The sequence below is a fragment of the Crocodylus siamensis genome, chromosome 2, assembly GCF_052110815.1.
Source record: "Crocodylus siamensis isolate JL-2025a chromosome 2, ASM5211081v1, whole genome shotgun sequence".
Classification (NCBI taxonomy): Eukaryota; Metazoa; Chordata; order Crocodylia; family Crocodylidae; genus Crocodylus; species Crocodylus siamensis.
This window is the reverse complement of record NC_143396.1, coordinates 33,203,413-33,222,301: the sequence shown is the minus strand read 5'-3', so window position 1 is coordinate 33,222,301 and position 18,889 is coordinate 33,203,413. Positions and strand designations below refer to the sequence as shown.

Here is an 18,889-nt window from a genome sequence, read left to right as displayed (position 1 = left end):
ATACTCTAAGCAATTGTTACAATACAGGCAACCCCCGCTTAACGCTGTCACTTGGCGCTATTTCACTATAACAGTCATTTTCCATCAATACCCAATTCCACTTAGCGCTCAGCAAGTTTTGTTATAATACTCGTGGTTGCCATCTTGGGTCATTAAAAACACTTGCAGTCTTCGATCATCAAAAACTTTCCGTTTTGCTTAACGCTCGTTTTTTCAGGAACCAGTTAAGTGCTAAGCGGGGATTGCCTGTACTTTAAAGAGTAAAACCCAGAAATTATTTGATAAGTTTATAGAAGTGTAGATCACAATTAAGTTATTTAGACATATTTGGGATCACTTGCTTGTAGGGGTGGACCAAAAAAGATTTTCTTGGCCAATACCAGTAGCTAATCCTTTACCAGGGATACTGGCCAATACAGATCAGGTAAGCGACTTACAGGAATGCAGCCGGGCAGTGTGGAGAGCAGCGCTGGAGAGCAGCGCCCTGCAGATGTGTGGAGGGAAGGTGGTGCAGATCAAGGCCCCCACAGTGAGGGAGGGGGTGGGTCAGGGGGCATTGCCCAGCCAGGGTGGTGAATGGGACCCCAGGGCAGGGAGTGCAGAGCCATGGGTGCCTCGTCCATGGGATCAGCATCCTGGTGCTTAAAGATGGCAGGGGCGCTTGATCTAAAGCTTGTCAAATGAGCTTTAGTTTGAGCATGCCACCACTTTTAGCCGCAGGGACACTTCTAACCAGAGCCATGCAAAGCAAGGGCAGTTGAAGGCTGTTCGCTGCGGGCTCAAGGCTCTTTGCCCTGCTGCCTTTGCCCCAGGAGCTGCACATCCCCTGCTCACCTAGCAGCAAGAGGCACAACTCACTGCCGCCACCACTGCTGGACCAGCAAGCGGTGCATGCCCAGCACATGGCTCCTGGGGCAAAGGCAGCAAGGTAGACAGCATGCCTCGCACAAATCCAGGGGTGGACATGCCCCCCCCATGCTTCCCCCAGGGGTGCGCGCAGCAGGGAGCTGCACTCTCTTTTCCACACCCTCCCCCACCCCGCACCTCCCTGGATGAGCCACCCACAGCTGTTCTGCTCCCTGCCCTGGGTCCGATTCACTGCCCTAGCTGGGCAGCACCCCCAGCCCACTCTGCCTCATCCTGGGGTCCTCAATCTGCCACCCCCACGCCCCTTCCCCTTTACAGACTTACCTGCATGGTGCTGCTTCCACACTGCCTGCCTGCATTCCCAGCCACATGCATGTGGCTCTGCGCATACACATTGCCTCTAGGGCCCCAGCCGTAAGACACATATTTATTGATAAATTATCAGGTACACTGGCCAAAAAAGCCAGTAGCCAATAACATTCATTTTCCTTTTAATCAGTGATCTCATATGGCACTGATATGTCAGTGAATCTCTACTTTTTTGAGCAGCAAGAACAATGAGGCTTTGCCTGAAACAGGATAACAAGGTAACAAGGTTTGCAATTTCTACATAAGACCACTGGACTTTTCCTGAAGATTAATTAGTAACTGTAAACTTAAAAGAATATTTTAGATTTCAGTGGAAGTGTGACAATGTTGGGTCTGACAAGTCAATAATACATCAAAGAATTGGGGTTTTTTAATTGTTTTTAGGTGCCCATATAAGAAATGCAGAGGGAGAACCACAGTGATTTTTTTAAACCAATACAATATTGATTCTAGATAATGACATGAAAATTAAGACATTGAGCTCCCCTCCCCTGCTCTTCCCCCACTAAGCATTTAGGATTACATTTAGGGTTATTTAACACCGTTCAAGTTCTTGAAAAAAAAGCATTACTGGCTCTACTTTTGTACAGTGGTTTCTTAGCTTTAAACCCAAGTCACAAAAAGCAGTGAGGACAACTACCCACCCTTCTAATGTGTCATCAGTTTTTATTTTTTAAACTCTGCTCAAATACCTGAAAATCACACTATGACACTTAATGGGCAGAAAAGGAACTGGCCTTGTATTTTAATATTGTACATAATAAAAAAGATATCTGCGTCTACAGGAAGGATTGACCAGAATTAATATCCATTTATGCCAGGGTGGGCAATTATTTGGGCTTGAAGGCAACTTTAAGAGTTACTTTGAGCTGTTGTGAGCCAGCAAAGGTGTGGGGGGGGCCGACCCAACAGAGCAGAGCACAGGGAGTGCAAAAATTCCTATCCAGGCCCATGATCCCAGCCCCACCCACCCATAGCACCGTCCCATCTGCCCAGCTCAGCATGCCCTGTCCACATAGCCCAGGCCAGTCTCCATAGAGACCCCACCTGCCTACCCATTCACTCCATCCAATGCCCCCAGCAATGGGTGCAGGGCAGACAGACTGAGGTGGCTGAGCAGTGGGGCCAGGGTGGTGGCAGCAACGGAGACATGGGCAGCAGCAGCTGGGCAAGGTAAACCACCACCTCAGGGGGCTGCCAGGAAGCAAGTCTGGATGCCACACCACTCATGCCCTCTGCGTGCCCAGACGCATGCTCTACAGCCCGGACTGCCCCCATGCCAGGTGAGGCCAAGGGACCCAACATATGGGCCAGACAGAATCCCTTAGCACGCTGACTAGTCACAGGCTGTACTTTGCCCACCCGATTTATCCCATATTTCCATAATAAAACAACCAGGTCTCCTCTATTCACATCTAGAAAATAAACAAGCCCATAAATAATAAAAATAGACACATTAAGATGTACTAATTCTGGAAAACCCATCACAATTTATAGCTTGCTACCTGTGCGGTATTAACATAGCCAGAAACACAACAGTGAGCTTTGAATATGGAAAGCACTACTGCTATTTCACAGTAACAGAACCTTTCAAATGAAAAGTGTAAAGGCACTTTTCTTTTTTAAAGGTAAAATCAAAAACCGGGTTTTAGTAAAATTTTACACTTTTATTATGCAAACAAAATCATTCTTGTAACTTTGGAATGACTGTCAAAATTAAAAAGTAGTTTAAAGTTAGTGGGAGCTTCAGAATTTAAAAACAGTTAAAATATACAAAGAGTAAAAAACAGGATTTAAAGCAAAACAGCTTATTTTTGGAAGTCCATTATAAAGAGCTACAAGAGTTTATTAAAGGAACTCTTCTCCCTTGTTCTTCACTCATCTGCTGCTTCATTAATAAGTCCTGTAAGATTCATCCTTGTTTTTGCAATTGCTGCTGTTTTTGCTCGTCTGGATGGCCTTGAACTTGGCACTGAAACTGGTTCTGGAACTTCGTCCCCACTAACATATTTAAGAGGGCCACAAACAAAATTGTAAGTAAATTTAAATGTAATAAAATATACAGCCTTGAAAACACAAAATAAGATGGTATTGTTTTTAAAGAATAAGAAGATGCTGCTCTGCATACAGCTTAATATTTCTGAACAGCTGCATATCAGTCCAAAAACATCACAATCACTAGAGGATTAACCAAATGTTGATAGTTGCAAAATATATGTAAAAGTTGTCATCTTACCACGAGGGTACATAAGAGTAAAAGTATTCAAGCAAATGCAAATGTCTGCTCAGGATCACATTGAAGTTAATGGGGCATCTGTTTGATCACACGCCCACAGACAGTAAAGTTCCAAGGAAATTAACATGCTGGAATGCCATTTATACTTGCATTGTGTTTAGTTTATTGCCAAATGCCAATTTCTGAAAACATATCAATTTACTAAGGTGCTGAACTCAGTCATTTATTTCATGCCAATATGCAAAAATAATATAAATGATCTCAGGACCAGAAACAGATAAATGTGCAACTACTGGGGGATACTCATACAGTAACCAGCTATTATTCTAACTCACTACCAGGGGGCATAGGAGGCAGGTAACAGCCCATCTGCCTTTAGCAAATGGACAGATAAAACATGGATGAAAATGGACAGACAAAATACAAACCAATTAAAATTACACTGGGTTCTTATCCCTGATACTTTCAGGGGAATCCTCCATCAGATAGGACAAAGCTATCCCAGGTTATGGGTTCTGCATCATGTCTGCTATTTTTTTTCTAGCTTAACATTGATTACACCAGTGGAAAGTTTTTATTTGTCCAAAGCCTACTTGTGATTTTTCAATTTAAGCTATATACTTTAGCAATTCTTGTATAAACTTACCTTTCACTGTCAAACTCTATAGCTTTATTTCTTCCTCTTTTATTCATGGCTTCTGTAGTTACTTTTCTTCGTCCTAAAACAGAAGCGAAAGTTACCAGCAAAACTACACTGTTCCTTATATTCAAAACAACTCCATAGCTTTGAATGACTAGCAACTTTTCGCTTTACCTCACCTACTTTTTTCAATGCCAATATTTCAGGTTAAGTCAGTCAGTCAAGATCTACTCACAACATGAAGTGGGAGTGGTCAGCCACGGAATCTAGGGCCTTGTGGTGCCAGCGGACACGGTGCTTGGCAGCAGAAGGGCAAGCCAGGGCTGCAAGACAGCCCTTGGTAGGCCTGCGGCCACCTACCCAGCCTCTGCCCTGTGTGAAGCCAGCCCACGGCACCAGCCAAGTTCAACACCTCTGCACTATATTAAGAGACACTATTGTAAAGTGGGATGAAGCAGTCCTAGAAGTACCAATCTGCACAACCAGAGATGCAGAATGACTGAATTCTTGTTGGCCCCCTAAACCCTAGGGATCATTGCATTGCTTACAGATGGGGATCTTGGAGGGGGGGGAGGAGCTGTTTGCTGTTTTTGAGGGCGAGGCTGAAGCTTTATGCTCATGTATTGATGAACCTAGTGTTGCCCCCATGAGCTTCTCCACCAGATGAAGCTTCAGTCTAGATCTGCGGTGCTCAGATGAATGGTTCAGAGCCTGGAACAGGCCTTGTGGGTCCAGCACCACCCTTCCCTGCCCTGCTTGCTGATATTGGATCCAGGGAGCCCAGCCCACCCCACCCCTACTCCACTGCACAGTGGGATCGGGCCCTTGGGCCCAGCACCACCTTTTCAAAGCCCTCTATGCTGGGATTGAGCACCGAGGCCCAGCACCAACCCGCCCAGGCCTGCACACTGGATGGGGAACCGGATCCAGTGCATAGGGGCATGATCTAGAGATCTGGCATCCGAGGAGCGGTGGTGCCAGTCCCACCTCCAAATTTCCAGACCTATGAGAAGCCAGGTAGGCCAGATGACAGCATTGCAGGTCAGAACTGGCCCATGGGCTGGAGGTTGAACGCTCCTGGCCTAGACGACCAAGATATTTGCATGCATCTCTCAAATGGCTTACAAGCTGTGCACCTGATATGGTTGCCCCCCAAAGACACTTAGGACTCCATTTTAAAAAATTACCCCACCACAAGAAGGGGGTAACTTAGAACTAGAGAATCTAGCCAGTGCAGCTCCCCTGGGATTAAACTAATTTACCTAAGCTAAGCACGTGGATATCTGCAAACAAATCAAACTCCAAACAAGCTCAGAGCAGAAGATACTGGCTGAGGCATGCTTGTGACAAGTGCTGCCAACACTGACACGAGGGTGGTATAGACAAGTTCTTCCAGGTCCAAGTCAGGAGGATGCAAGTGGCATGAGAAGTTCCGTTCGTGCCCCCTGGAGGGAGGTCATGCCTGCAGACTGCACATGTGACTGCTACCTGGCACTGCTGATGAAAACAGTCAAACTCCTTTACAGAAGATGCATATTCACAGTACAAGTAGACTCCACATGGAGAGGCTCAAATTAATTTCTCAAGTTTTTAAACACCTTCTTTTTCATTCAGAAATGTGATGTTCAGTGCCCAGTGATAGGATTTACCTCGCAGTAGCAAACAACGTGATATACTTGACACTGTTATTATGAATTAGTACAGAACTGTCAAGCACAAGCAGAAACTTCTTATAAGCCACAGTTCCAATTTCCAGAGCCACTATCACAGAGAACGTAGCACTGCTTTATCCTGGGTTAGTTAACCATTTAGAGAAAACATCTTGCTTAAAATGTACAGAATGCTTTATTGAGAAAAATAAACTCAATTTGGGAAGTCTCTAGCGTCATTCAAGTTTGTAAACTGGATTTCAAACGTCTTCATTAAAACAGTGATGCTCCTGCAGGCAACTACCATATTCTAAGAAGTAACACCATTGATGACACCAGGAAGGTGATGTCATATTACAATATTAAACTACTGGAAAATGAATGGTAAAATCACAGCTGCTCGAACTTGAACTAAAACCCTACCACCCTGAGAATTTAAAACATGTCAAAGAACTACACTGCATACAAGCTTTAAAAAAAAATCTATATTTTTTCATTTAAAGGAAGGCTGTCCAAGAGACAGCCCACAAGCCATGTACAGCCTACAAGAGATTAATTTGCAGCTATCAGAATCCACCCACCTGATGCTCCCCCACTCACTGGCTGCAGCAGAAGTAGGAGCCACTTTTGACTCCAGGCTCCCCATCCTTCAGGTGGGAGGAAGCAGAATGGAACAGCCACGGTGCCTGGAAAGCCTATGGCATGGGGCATTAGTGCCACGCACATGAGGAGTTTGTGCCCTGGGAGCTGAAAGTGAGGCTGGGGCACCTGTGTCCATGCACGCGGTGGTGGTGGTGGTGGTGGAGGGGGAAGTAGCACTGATGTGTTTGGTACAGTGGAGGGGGACAAGGAGTGCCTGTGTGCATGGTGCAAGGGTGGGGACAGAACTGGGACAGACATGACCTATGGCCCATGGGCCACACTGCTGCAGGCCCCACAGCATGAATCCCACAACCTAACTTGGGCAGCCCTGAATAAAGTAATAGATAATAAGCTACCAAAACCTGAAGTTAGCGCATACCTCTATTCGTCTTGCCTCTGGTAGATTTCATCTTTGTAGTTGCATTTTGTTTATCATCTTCATTAACACGAGTTTGATCAGTTGCTTTCTTCTCTTCTGTTTAACAGAACAGTATATCAGAAGAAATCATAGCAGTTCTTTAAAAAACTACAATAAAAAGACTTCTGTTACCGTTTTTAAAAACTTGCAGTCCCAATTTTTTTTCTAAAATGAAAGTGGACAAAGATAATGGGAATCCTGGCAGAACGGGTATTTTATCCCCAGGATACTAGATTGCTGCCACAAGAAGGTGCATTCTGAAATATAAAATTCCAAGTCTTCTTGTGGGAATTTTGTACTGAAAAGTGTTAGCTGGAAGCAGAAGCAGCAGCAAGCTGTGTAGCACTTGTGAACTAACACATTTATTTTAGACTACCAGCACTCCTGAACTATCGGTACAAGAGCTGATGGAATTCAAGCCCTGATGCAGCCTACCTATGTGGCAGGAGAAACAAACCATTGAGACAAGCACACAGAGAAGTGATCTTCAAAAACAACTTAAGACAGATGCTTAGATATTTAGGTAAGAAAGTAGGTCAAGGCTTCTTTAAGCCAACTTTTTAGTCAGGTTGGATTTAACAATGGACTACCGTATTTATTCACATAGCACAAATCCCCAAATAAGACATGCACATTGTTTTGAAAAAGCTGAACTAAGAAAAAGATTTTTCCTTGAGAAAAAGGGTGAGGGAGTGAGTAATATCTTACGTGTCACTCCAGGCATGTGGAGCAGGGGCAGAGTCTTTCCTTCAGTCAACCCCACCCCCCCACCCCCCAGCTTGGAGATGCTGCTACTGAAAGAGATACAGGATTTACTTTGATAGCCATAGCTTAAATGTATGCAACTGAGAATGCAAAAACCTTAATTCAGCAGGATCGGAGAGAAAGGTAGATTCTCAGATGTTGGCAGATACCAAGGGGAGGGGGGAATGAGAGTGAGCAGAGGAATCTTGCCACAGCCCCTGCAGAAACCAGTGTCCTCATTGAAGATGCAACCCAATTTTCATTATCTAATCTTTGGGGAAAAGGCGAGTGTAGTATGTGAATAAATACAAACTATCCCAAGAAAAGCTACATTATTAGACCAGGAGCTGCTAACAGATAGTACCTGGGCTACTTGTAGTACAGGGATTGAAAAATACAGAGAGTCTTGCTGCTACACAGGCTGCAGAGAATGAAAGTCTTCTTTCTACCATCATTATGCATTTAAACAAGAGCCAAATCTGGCTCCAAATATGTAAGTTAACAACAAGGAGATGATACTGCTATTTGTACTATGTTATAAAATACTGTCTTAAAAAATACAAAAAAAATTGAGGAAAAATGCAGAAAGTCAATTGCAAACAAAAAGGGAATTGAAAGTTATTAAGTTGCATCTTGGCCAGGTTATGTCTATGCCAATTAGTGGACACTAGTACCCAGGAAACGGACAACTCAAATATCTATTAAACAAAAGGTCCCCTGGCTGGCATCATCTTTATAAAGGAACTGTTGTGGAGAGAAATGTTTGACACTATTTTTAAAAGAAGGAACAGGGCAACTAGGTAAAAAGCCAACAGAAAAATCAGAAAGACCAGCCTAATGTTGCAGAGTATTTTAAAAGCACAACGTTTGCTAAATACTTCTTGGATACTTCAAAGTTTTCATGATAGAGAAGAATTATACCGTTTTAGTTAGATAACTACATATGACATGTGACCAGTGGGGTCCCTCAAGGCTCTGTCCTGGGACCCATACTGTTCAACATCTTCATTAACGATGTGGACATTGGAGTCAGGAGTGGACTGGCCAAGTTCACCGATGACACCAAACTTTGGGGCAAAGCATCCACGCCAGAAGATAGGCGGGTGATCCAGGCTGACCTGGACAAGCTCAGCAAATGGGCAGATGAGAACCTGATGGTGTTTAACACCGAAAAATGCAAGGTTCTCCACCTTGGGAGGAAAAACCTGCAGCACCCTTATAGGCTCGGCAGTGCTACGTTGGTTAGCACTAGAGAAGAAAAAGACTTGGGGGTCATCATTGACCACAAGATGAACATGAGCCTCCAATGCAATGCTGCGGCTAGTGACCAAAATGCTGGCGTGCATCCATAGATGCTTCTCGAGCAAATCCCGGGACATCATTCTCCCCTTATACTCAACCTTGGTGAGGCCGCAGCTGGAGTACTGCGTCCAGTTTTGGGCTCCACAATTCAAAAAGGATGTGGAGAAGCTTGAGAGAGTCCAGAGGAGAGCCACGCACATGATCAGAGGTCAGGAAAACAGCTCTTACGATGATAGGCTGAGAGACATGGGACTCTTTAGCCTGGAAAAGCACAGGCTCAGGGGTGATCTGATGGCCACCTATAAGTTTATCAGGGGTGACCACCAGGATCTGGGGGAACGTCTGTTCACCAGAGCGCCCCAAGGGATGACGAGGTCGAATGGTCACAAACTCCTGCAAGACCGTTTCAGGCTGGACATAAGGAAGAATTTCTTTACTGTCCGAGCACCCAAGGTCTGGAACAGTCTGCCAGTGGAGGTGGTTCAAGCACCTACATTGAACACCTTCAAGAGTAAATTGGATGCTAATCTTGCTGGGATCCTATGACCCCAGCTGACTTCCTGCCCTTTGGGCAGGGGGCTGGACTCGATGATCTCCCGAGGTCCCTTCCAGCCCTAATCTCTATGAAATCTGCCATTCAGGGATCTGTTCATCCTCTTGCTAAACTACTTCCATTACATACCGTCCTCAATTTGATTAACATCTTCTGATGTTGTGGTGCCAGTGTCCTGCACAACAGCAGAGTGGTCCTTGCCAATATCATTATGTTTTCTTAAATCTGTCTTGATTTTCTCAATAGCTCTTTGACACAACTTATCTTTCACTTTCTGTGGAAGAAATATTTCACATTAATATTGCGTAATTATACACTAATTGTTTCTATAAAATATTAATTCATAGAAAATGTAGAGTCATAGTCCCTTAAATATAGTAAAATTTAACAAGCTCCAGGTGTTTCACAGACACAAATTACTTGTAGTAAAAGCAAAGCTCTTCCTATTAATTACTGTACTTCCTATTAATTATTGGTTAATTAGTTAGTTACCAATTACTGGCCCAAGATTAATTACTTAAGAAACAAGAGAGTGACTAGGTTAAGCCAAAGTGGTTACGTCTAGATTCAATTCAAGAATATGACTACTTTAAAAATCAATTTTGCCCCTTGGTTCCATTTTATAATTAGCAACCTAAAAAAGAAGGATAAGTAGCATGACCCCCTACACCTCTGTACTTTTGTAAGCCATGTAAGTGATTCAGTCACTATCAGAACTTCTGCAAATAAATATGCTGACTGAGACCCCCATTAGTGACTTTGTAGGAGAAGATATGCCATCTTTGATAACATCATTGTATACAATCATACACAAGAACTCTAAAAGACTACAATTTAAATGTCATGATTTATTTGGTTACACAAAGCAGCAAAAACTAAGAATATGCAATACATTCCGTGTATAAACGCACTGTGCTATTCCAGGGGTTGGCAAACTATGGCAGATGGGCCAGATGCACCCCCCAAACCACGTAATCTGGCCAACAAATCTTCTGCATTACTGTGTTTTGCCTGCAGAGCAGCCAACCAGCAGCAAAACTGGGGGGGGGGCACATGAATGCAGCACAGTTTGGAGCTAAGCTCCATTAAAGCATCCCCATCTCCTCCACCCTCCCGACACTGCTAACTGCTGTGCCAGACTAAGGAGAAGCTGGTACGTTCCAGGTATGCACATCATCCCTTTGAAAAGGAACACTGGCAGTTGGCCCACCCTTGGCCCCTGTACACCTTTACTGGGACTGCTACAACCAGCTGAAGAGAATCACACATAAATCAAATGGTGTTGACTCTGGAGTCTGGTATATACAGATGCCGTAACACTCTTCCCACAAGCGTACATCTTTTTTAAACCCATATATGATCTTACAGTCCTTACATCTCAGCTTCTCTGAAATTGATTGCTTTCTCCCTTCTACCTAATCTGGGCATGACTGCTTTCACTTCTAGCCTTTATCCACATTATCTTTCTGTTACTCCCTACCTATCCACCCCCATCTCAGTTCAAACCAAACTCCTTTCCTGCTGCCTAAGGAGCCTGAAGTTAAGTACATGTGTAAGCACTGCGAAAAGACTGTACAGAGATAAATCTTAATCTCTCATTCAGCTGCAAGTATTTCCAGTAGCTATTCCATTATCTGGGCTGTAAAGGACTAATTCAATTTTATTTACATTTAATGAAATAAACTCCAGCACATCCATCATAAATCTTACTGTTATGGCAAATATAATGCAGGGCATGCTGCTTTAGCTTATTCTACTGCCTGGAGTGGTTAAATATATTTAAATCATAAAATAGTTTATAGTAGTCTTTAAGTTTAAAGATTTTCTAAATTCATTTTTAATGCAATGTTTAAAATAAAGATTTCCATATAAAGAAAAACTCACCCACTTTCATAACTCAAACAAGTACTTTAAAGAAAACAAATTTATCTACTATAAAAATTCAAAATTTTAGCCATTAATGTTAACAACAGCAAGTGTTATGCAGAGCATTTACTTACTACCTACCTCAAGAATCTCATCAAATAGAATCAAAAGATCCTTTATGGAGTATTCACTGAGTTCTAATGAACTCAAGGCTTTTGCATAAATACGAACATCTGGTGCTGTTGGGTCCATTAAGATTTCATTGCAAATTTTCATGGCTAAGCTATCATGTACAGTCAAATTCTGGAAGAGTCACAAGAATAATGTGCAAACTGGTTGCAAGTTACTTACAGAAGAAGACAGTGAAAAGGTTAAGACTTGAAGAATCAATGATATTAAACAGTAAAAACGGGTTCTCAAAAAGCAGCATTTAAGTCAATCCAATGAACGTATGCTTCCTTGCCTGGTTTTATACACAACAGCTTCTATTCGATTAGTAGATTAGTGTACAACAGCAAACTAGGGAAATCATTTGTGGAGACCCCTCAATTCCTTCAGATGAGGAATATTAGAAAAGGGTCAGAGTACTGGCAATGACTGGGTTGTGGAATCTCTTAATCTGTCATCACAAATATCCAAGACCCCTGAAACACATGATATTTAAGATGCGATTAAAAGGTAACCCAGCCACATGATCAAGTAAATTTAAGGCAGGATAATTTAATAAATGAGCCACAAAGTAATTCCATATGCACAACAACTTTGTGGCTGATTTATATCATGCTTTAAATCAAGGGTGGCCAATTATTTTGGATAGCATGCTATTTAACAAGTTTTGGTCAGCTGTAGAAGGACATACAATCTTTCAGAAGATAGGATTTCTAAAAGGTATAGGTAAAAACAAATCTTGTATTAAAAATAAGCATCTACTATAACATATTTTAATTTTATTTCAAAAAATATTTTGTTCTGGTTTATATTTTTCTGAGTAGTGTATATAGAAGCAATTGGATAACTCCTCAAAAAGTGTTACTCTTGTATACTGGCGGGGATGAAGTGCAAGGGGGTGGTGAGGGCACTGGCCACACACTAGGTCCTAGGAGCTGGCCAGGGGTGAGAAGAGGGAGGGAAGAGGTGAATGCAGCTCACCCAGGTGGTTCAGTGCAGGTGCATGTGCAGTCTGCCCCCACTAACCAGCCCATGGGGCTGAGCCCTGCCTGCTTCTGCCCGGGCCAGCCCACACCACACTCCCACCTGCCAGTGGCACCACTCTGGCCCTGGCCAGAGTACACAGCTTCCTGTTGGGGTGGTCTTCCACCCACTCGGCTGCCCACAAGTGGCTGCTCATCATTCCAGGCAGGTGGAGTGGGTGGAAGGTGGTGGGAGCATGTAACCCATACCACACACTGGGGCAGGAGCCACCCAACTGCAGCTTCTCCCCTGCCCACTGCCGCTTCCCCACGCTACCTGCTGCCCAGAGTGGCACAGCAAGGTCAGAAGAATGGGGAGGAAGCTAAGCACTACCTGAATAGCTGCAGCAGCAGTGGAAGCAGTCCATCTGGAAAGCTGAATGTGCTGGATAGGGCCATTGCAGGGCACAGGGTGGGTACAGGCTGGAATGCTTCACAGGCTGCCCTGAGCAGGACTTGGTCCCATGCGAAGCACTGCAAGTGCAGCTGCAGGCCAGATACAAATCAATTGGCGGGCTGAATTCAGCCCATAGACAGTGTTTTGTCTACCCTTGTTTTAAACTGAACATGTGTCTGTGGTTGGGTTTGGCCTATGACAGATCCCAACACTCAACTGAGGATCCAGCATGGAGACATACCCTTCACCTATCCAACCAGGCTGGAGCAGAAGTCTAGAGTCCCTAACTCCAGGACATGAAAAACCATGTTTGCAACTCATCTTCAGGCATAGGGACCCCAGAATCAGACTGCTACAGCCAGATCTCAGGGTCCCCAAGCACTAGGACCTGTAAACACCCTCTGTGCCCTTCAGCTGGGGTTTTGACTGGACTGATTTGGTCCCCAGCCCCAACTGACAAAGGGCACCCAGGTTTCAACTTCTTGGTAAAAGGGGAGCCCAAGATCATGTCACTGAGATCTTATATAACCTTAATTAGCTCAGGAACAAACTTTTGAGAGAAATTCTAAAAGGCAGCTGCCTGCAGTAGCTTTCAGCGTAGCATGTTTGCAGTGGGGTGGAGCAAGTACACAGCTCCCCTTGTACTGGTAAACTTAGGCACAATTGGGATCTAATACCCAATTCAAAAAAATGCATGTCCTGCTGAATATACGTGGCATGGCAGGAGGCGTGATTGTTGGGATCACACATCAGATCCCACTATGCCTTAAAATAAAAATCTGTCAGGTCAGGGGCCTAAGTAACACTCCCTCAAACAAGTTCTACATACCTGGTAATCTTGGGAATTTTTTGCCTGAGGATTCAGTCCACTGGGTCTTGTCAGGTCCACTAACAGTTCAGAAACATTACCAATATCCACTTCAGCCAAAGGTGAAGATGCAGGGGCATGAAACAGTGTTCGCAGGGTTGGAAGGTAAGCTTCCTCAAAGCATTCCTGATTAGCCCTATTTTAAAAGGGAATTTAAAAAAAGTTAGTAAAATAAATAGAAATAAACAGGCTTATTCTAACTTATCCCAAAATTTCCTCTTTCCTAACATGAAAATCCACAACCCCATTACAAAGTGGACCTCTCACCCTTATTCCCTGAAGAAACAGACAGTCCAGGCAGACTGTAAGGGCTCATTTTTGCTCCTTCAGTAAAGACAAAGCTAAGTCTTCAGGCAGGCTCCAGATACAGAATTTCATTTGTGAGGCTGCACCCCCAGAGCCTGTTCCTCTATCCAGAGGGTTGACTATTTGGTAGACAGAGAAAGCAATAGGGCCTGGCCAATCCATATTGTTAACAGGGCTGAGTTCACCCATCCATTTTTTGTGCCATTTTCTACCAGTTTCACAGACAAACAGATTTTCTGCCTGAGATGTTTCTGTTCCACTCCACCCCAAACATGATGCTGGAAGTCGTTGCAGGAAGCAAGGCAGCTGCCTTCAGTTTTCACTAGCAAGTTTGTTTTTTGAGCAAATCAAGGTTAAATAAGAACCCAACAACAATGAGAATTCACTAAGCAGAGTACTAATAAAAAGAATCCCTTCATGGTTTTTCTTATAGCTTATAGTAGGTGGTCAGAATCTTTTTGTAGATTCTGAAGACCTATCTGGATTAATCTATCTCTAGAAGTGCTGCCACTTCCAGTCTATCCTAGATATGTCTGTATCCGTCTTGAAAAGCACTGCAGGCACATGTAAGACCCAAATGGATCTGTGTACGTCCTTTGTTTAGAATGAAAAATAGTATTTTTAAATCAACCATGGGAACCTGAAATTGCAACTGCATGAGCCTTGATAAAATGAATCATTTAGAGTAAAAATTAAGATATTTACTGAATTGCAGGTGGAACAGTTGAAAGGGCTCTAGGATTTAGACTTACAAAAGAGCAAATTTTAGTAATATTGACTATTCTTAAATAAGAGACTGCTTCTTCCTCTGATGCGAAGCAGACAAATCAACAAAAAAGGACCCCAAGCAAGAGCCCTCATCTGCAGCAGCTATGGCAGCATTTCTTCACTTGGATTGACCTCTCCCCACACCCTGGGAAAATTAATTTCAGACACATGTGTCTGAGCCAATACCACTAGTCTCACTTGATAACAGATTCCAGGTTTTGGACACGGCCCTTTGTTTGCCTGATTAGTACTTTCAAAGCCCAACTACACCAATAGAATTTCTTCTAAGTCAAAAATATTTCAACTCAAAGTATTAGCCTTTTTATCATATGTATGTTTCAGAATCAGGAGAGATTTACCTGGGGAATTTATGATTACAAAAGTCAGAAAGAAAAAAAGTATTAGTTGTTAAGTTTTTCTTTTCTTAATGGCAGGCATCCTCTTTCACAGCTGATGCTCTTCTAGCCCAAGAAGCCAGACAAGCATGTAGAACTGAACCCAATCAGTTCATAAAATCAATTTAACAAAATAGGCTTTGTATTGGGAGTTCCTGATCAACCTAGTCCTGAAGTATTTGGATGCTTTCATACTCAGATATTTAGAAAATTATTAAACATGGTTTCCCCCCACCTCCAATTTGGCCTATTCTAAAATTATAGAAATGTTGTTTCCTTGCTTTTCTCCTATAACTTATCCTTTGTCATTCTCTTCCATGCTTTTTGAGTAAAAATAGGGAAGATTATCCATGAGGCATGAAAAGGAGTTGGACTCTGTTACCAATGACACAAAAAAAAAAAAAGAAAAAGAAAAAAAAAAATCACAAGCTTGACTTGGTGGTACATGCAGTGAAGTATGTATTCAAGGCAATGTTCCTGAATGTTACTGCAACCAGGAAAGGTCTTGATACAGCCACAGTCACAGTCCATTATTCTACATTTAGAGACTGCAAGCAGAGCAGATAAACTAGTTTTTCTTCATTACTAAGTTCACAGAAATGGAGTGTGGCGGTGGGGGTGTGGGAAGAGAAATCAAAAGGTCAATTAAAAGCTAGCTCAACTATTTTTATTAGCAATGCATAGGCCACAGAAATATTACTCAACTTCCTACTGAAAATAATGGAATTATATCATTAAACAGTTCCGACTCTTTTACTAAAAACAAGAACAAACTTACAAAGCAAAAATGTCTTTTTTTTGGGGGGGGGGGGGGGGAAGAGGGAAAGGGGGAGGAGGAAGAAAAAAAAGGAAGACTTTAAGGCTGCCAGTTCACTTTTTTATCTTATTTTCTTAACTTCATATCTCCACATCTAAAACTACATCAGCAATTCTGCTGATAGTTCAGCCCTTTAAAGATGAATCCACCTGCCTAGCTGCATAACTGCTAAGCACTGTGTTCAGTGTTTCTTTTTGACATTCCACTGCAAATTCTCTAGTGATACTTCGGTCTGGCTGTGGTGTACAACAGCATAAATACAGTAAAAGATGGTCCTTCTTAAAAATTAACATTTTATTAAAAAAAATAAACGCCAAAGAAGTTGAATCTAAACTGCCATTGCACTTTCTTAGGGAGTTGGTTTAGGGTCCTAAATTTTAAGTGGGGGCAGGGAAGAAGAGTGGAACAGAAGTAAAGGGGAATAAAGAAGGTAGACTTAGACTTATTCAATTCCTATCCTCCATTAAATAAAATGGTTTTTATTTTGGATTTTATTCTTAATCTCCATGTCCCATATACAACATATGCAAAGAATAAGAACAAACTCTGCTAAAACTGCCAGAGAAGAGAACTGCAACATATACTTCCAACATGGAGTAACAGAAAAATATATACCTATTTGCAAATGCAAACAGAGGGAAGAATACTCCCAGACAATGTCTAAGTCGAGTATCATCTTCTGTCACTGGATTATACCACAACAAGACAAGGCGAGAAAGAAGTCTGGCACCAATAAATCTCCCAGAGAACATCAGTTTGACTAGGCCTTCTGCAGCTTCCGTCCTGAGTTCTGAAAACTTAAGTGAAAAAATACTGTTATATACAAAAATATAGTATTTTGACTGACATACATGGGCAAGTATGGCCCAGATCTTAAAACAAACTGCATGTGAATGCATCTTGGCATCATGCCTGCAAAATTTGGTGCAGATTAAGATTCCAATCATTATCCTTAATGAAACATTATAATAGTATCTCCCAGACAAAAGGTCATAACAATGAAATAACTCCAAGTACAGTGAATATACAAATCCGTACTAACAGAATTCTATATTTTTCATATAATGAATTTTTATCTTCCTACAAAAATAAAATTAAAGATTACAGAAACTATAGAATAGTCTGATCTTATTTCATACAATATTTTACCTCACTGTCTAAGAAACTGGAAAGGAGTTGCAGAAGATTGTGAACAGTAGCTGTCTCTTCTTCAGCCTCTTTATATTTATTTTCTTCTTCCTCACAATCTCTACTTCTGACCTCTGCATCTTCACTTTCAGGATCACTAGTTTTTTTCACTTTGAATGGTTCTATTCCAAACAACATCAATTGGTCAAACACTGCTTTCAAAGCACTTAGCTTTACCGTGATATCATCAATTTGTAAAACCTGGATTTGGGGCAGAAGAGGGGGGAGGAGAAAGATGGAAGAATGCTCAACTGCAGAGATATTCAAGTTCCTTTTAATAAAGCAAAACTGACACAAGCTTTACTTAACTGAGTTTTAGGGATTAAGTCATACAAATATATACAAAAATTGAAGAACTGCAACTTCATTATAGCACCAAAAAAACAATCACCCCAATTTAAATTTCATAGTTTCATAGTTTCTAGGGTTGGAAGGGACCTGAGTAGATCATCTAGTCTGACCCCCTGCCATGGCAGGAAAGATTACTGGGGTCAAATGACCCCAGCAAGGTGTTCATCTAACCTCCTCTTAAAGACCCCCAGGGTAGAAGCCAGCACCACTTCTCTTGGAAGTAGGTTCCAAATCCTAGGGGCCCTGACTGTGAAGTAGCGCCTCCTGATAACTAGCCTAAATCTACCCTCTACCAGCTTGTGACCGTTATTCCTGGTCACTCCTGGCAGTGCTCGGGGAAACAGGGACTTCCCCAGTGCCTCCTGATCCCCCCTGTCTAGTTTGTAACAGGCCACTAGATCCCTCCTCAGCCTTCTCTTGTGGAGGCTGTATAGGTTCAGGTCCCGTAGCCTCTTCTCATAAGGCCTGCCCTGCTGCTCCCTGATCATACGAGTGGCCCTCCTCTGGACCCTCTCCATGTTGTCCACATCCCTCTTGAAGTGCAGCGCCCAGAACTGGATGCAGTACTCCAGCTGCGGCCTGACCAGTGCCGCATAGAGGGGAAGTATCACCTCCTTGGACCTGCTCGAGATGCATCTGTGGATGCACGACAACGTACGGTTGGCCTTCCTGACTGCGTCCCCATACTGCCGGCCCATGTTCATCTTGGAGTCAATGGTAACTCCAAGATCCTTTTCTGCCTCTGTACTGACAAGAAGGGAGTTCCCCAGCCTGTAGGTATGGTGGCGGTTGTTCCTCCTGGTGCATCACTTTGCACTTGTCAGTGTTGAATCCCATCCTATTCTCATCCGCCCACCCTTGTAACCTGTCTAGGTCTGATTGTAGCCTATTGCTCCCTTCTAGCATGCCCACATCCCCCCACATCTTAGTGTCATCAGCAAATTTGAACAGGGTGCTTTTTACCCCCTCGTCCAAGTCGCCGATGAAGATGTTGAACAGTGCGGGCCCGAGGACCAAGCCCTGCAGAACCCCACTGCCCACATCCCTCCAGGTCAAAAATGACCCATCCACCCCCACTCTCTGGGTGCGGCCCTCCAGCCAGTTGGCGACCCAATTGACTGTGTGAGTGTCGACACCCCAGTCCCCAGTTTCTTAATGAGAACAGGGTGAGAGACAGTGTCGAAGGCCTTCCAAAAGTCCAGGAAGACTATGTCCACTGCTACCCCTGCATCTAACGATTTGGTGATCTGATCATAGAAGGCCACCAGGTTGGTCTGACAGAACCTGCCACTGATGAATGCGTGTTGGTTGCCCCTAACCATG

The 18,889-nt window shown here is 43.2% G+C and overlaps 1 protein-coding gene across 1 annotated transcript in view; it reads right to left on the bottom strand.

The window, feature by feature from the left end:
- Window positions 1–1,315: 1,315 nt before the first annotated feature.
- The window catches only part of NCAPG (non-SMC condensin I complex subunit G), a 47,946-nt gene continuing 30,372 nt past the window's right edge, over window positions 1,316–18,889 (bottom strand). Inside the window, exons 15-22 of the mRNA XM_090035670.1 lie at window positions 17,177–17,416; window positions 16,643–16,824; window positions 13,703–13,877; window positions 11,428–11,589; window positions 9,550–9,694; window positions 6,783–6,878; window positions 4,119–4,191; window positions 1,316–3,237 (exon numbers count right to left, since the gene is read on the bottom strand). Coding sequence (XP_089891796.1) covers window positions 3,111–3,237; window positions 4,119–4,191; window positions 6,783–6,878; window positions 9,550–9,694; window positions 11,428–11,589; window positions 13,703–13,877; window positions 16,643–16,824; window positions 17,177–17,416 — 1,200 coding nt within the window. The 3' untranslated portion in view covers window positions 1,316–3,110. The remainder of the gene's footprint in view (window positions 3,238–4,118; window positions 4,192–6,782; window positions 6,879–9,549; window positions 9,695–11,427; window positions 11,590–13,702; window positions 13,878–16,642; window positions 16,825–17,176; window positions 17,417–18,889) is intronic.